The sequence below is a fragment of the Pundamilia nyererei genome, unplaced genomic scaffold (assembly GCF_000239375.1).
Source record: "Pundamilia nyererei isolate P.nyererei 1_Seehausen unplaced genomic scaffold, PunNye1.0 scaffold00042, whole genome shotgun sequence".
Taxonomy (NCBI): Eukaryota; Metazoa; Chordata; class Actinopteri; order Cichliformes; family Cichlidae; genus Pundamilia; species Pundamilia nyererei.
The window spans coordinates 3,202,215-3,204,203 of NW_005187443.1; the positions used below are offsets into that span (position 1 = coordinate 3,202,215).

Genomic DNA, 1,989 nt, shown 5'->3' on the forward strand with positions numbered 1-1,989 from the left:
AATAACAGGGCATCTCAAGCCTCTACCCACATCCATAAAATGCACACAGCACAGTACAAGAACTTCATTCTCCTCTGGGTGAATACTAAAGCTGTATTTTGTCCTTTAAAACACATAATGTGCACACCCTTTTGCATTTGTGTTTTACTTTATAGTGTTAGATTTTATTTTGTTGTACATCAGACTAAATCTTCAGTCCACCCTGGGTTTAATTTTCCGTATGTTGAACTACTCTGGTAAGCCTTGTCAATTTGAACAGCTCACACAGTGTGCTGTTGGATTTGTAATTCATATCTACTTTTTCATAACTCTACAGTTCTTGTTTAGCAATATTAATTAGCATTATTTTATACTTTTTGATGAAATACAACTCAAAATAAAGTTTTCAGAGACACAGATTTTCTAAACTGTCTTAAAATGAAACATTAATGCACCACTGTAGTGGTCCCAGTAATGGGCAGGCTACCATCTCACTGCAAAACTGATTTTCGAAGGGTGCCCTACACTGCACACCATCCCATCCAATCTCTCCTCACATTTTCTGTCCCTCTGTCTCTACCATCACCTATTGACTTGGGAAAAAAGACATTACCTAAAATAATTAGGAATACTGTATGAAATTACTAAAAACAAGACGTTTGGTTGGGGGTGTTGTGCCTTGGGGAAAGACCTGAGTCAGACAAAAAATGTACTTGTCAGACCAAAGAGCAATGCATGGTTAAGAAATGAAGAAATGAAAGATGACTGACTTTATTACAGTTTATACTAGTCTCACATTTTCTCTGATATTAAAAAAAACATTAAAAAATGTTTATTTTCCACTGACATTTAGGGATATGTAAACACTTACCAAAGTTGCAGCATCTATTTTGTGAGTGTGTGTTTGTGTGTGCTACAATAATTATACACACAAACATTTTGAAGACACTTTAGTAAGAAGACATTATGATGAAACACCTGCCTGGCTTCAAAAGCCTTTGTCCTGCCCCTGCTTGTTGTTAACCTAAGTGTGCGTGCGTGTGTGTGTGCGTGTGTGTGTGTGTGTGTGTGTGTGTGTGTGTTTGCGCTTTTAATGAGTAATGAAAAACAAGTTTCATATACAGGGATATTAAAATGCTCAAACATGGTCGAGCACGTTGGTGTAAACACAATAAAACATGATCAAAGTGCACAACTCATTGTTTAATTTAGCCCCACACACCCCATCCGTAATGTATATGAACTAATCACTGACATCAAACGTTGTTGTTCACTAAACCCCACCCAAACACTTAAGAGTCAATGCAATGAGAGCTTCACTCTCCCACTCCAACAAACACACGCATTAACACAACTTACCGTTCCCAGAGATGTGATTATCCACCTCTCCGTGTCCGTCGTTGAGAGCTGCGTTAAGTTGAATGTAAAGTCCCGCGTACTGTAAAAGCCCCATTATCACTCCGAAAGCTCCCATTGCTTCGGCCGGTATTTAAAACAGTTGTATGAAATTTTCACGTTAGATGGAGAGCATCGGTAACGATATATCCCCACCGGCGCAAAGCAGCCCTTGCAGACATACAGCTGGAGCTGGAGGACAGAGACTCGGAGACCCGCTCGGCTGTGAGAGGGAGGAGATGATGCGGCCAGCGCGGGCGGAGGGAGAAGCAGCGTGTAAACAGGTGAGGCGGCTCACACCGGGACAGTCAATTAGGCGGAGGGATCTGACAGAGCCCTTACTGTCGTTTTAAGTTTATCCCACACCCCCATTTTTGGACACCCTCCTCACTCATTTCATCTACACAGGTTAGATAATTGCCCTCAGTAAACACATTAATGTATATTTAACGTGGCGGTTGAAAAGGTGGGATTTAATTGTTTCATGCTAAGTGTTTTATGTATGCTGAGGGTGTTTGGTGTGTTTTTAAACTGGGTATCCTTGCTAACCCTTGAAGTTAAAGGAATAAAAGTAGTTCCACTTTGAGAAACGTCCAAGTTAGGAGGGCGTTAACA

General features: G+C 40.7%; 1 protein-coding gene across 1 annotated transcript in view; it reads right to left on the minus strand.

The window, feature by feature from the left end:
- vstm2lb (V-set and transmembrane domain containing 2 like b) overlaps nt 1–1,652 on the minus strand; it is a 20,548-nt gene extending 18,896 nt beyond the window's left edge. Inside the window, exon 1 of the mRNA XM_005731335.1 lies at nt 1,339–1,652. Within this exon, the coding sequence (XP_005731392.1) occupies nt 1,339–1,453 (115 nt within the window). The 5' untranslated portion in view covers nt 1,454–1,652. The remainder of the gene's footprint in view (nt 1–1,338) is intronic.
- Nucleotides 1,653–1,989: the final 337 nt, after the last annotated feature.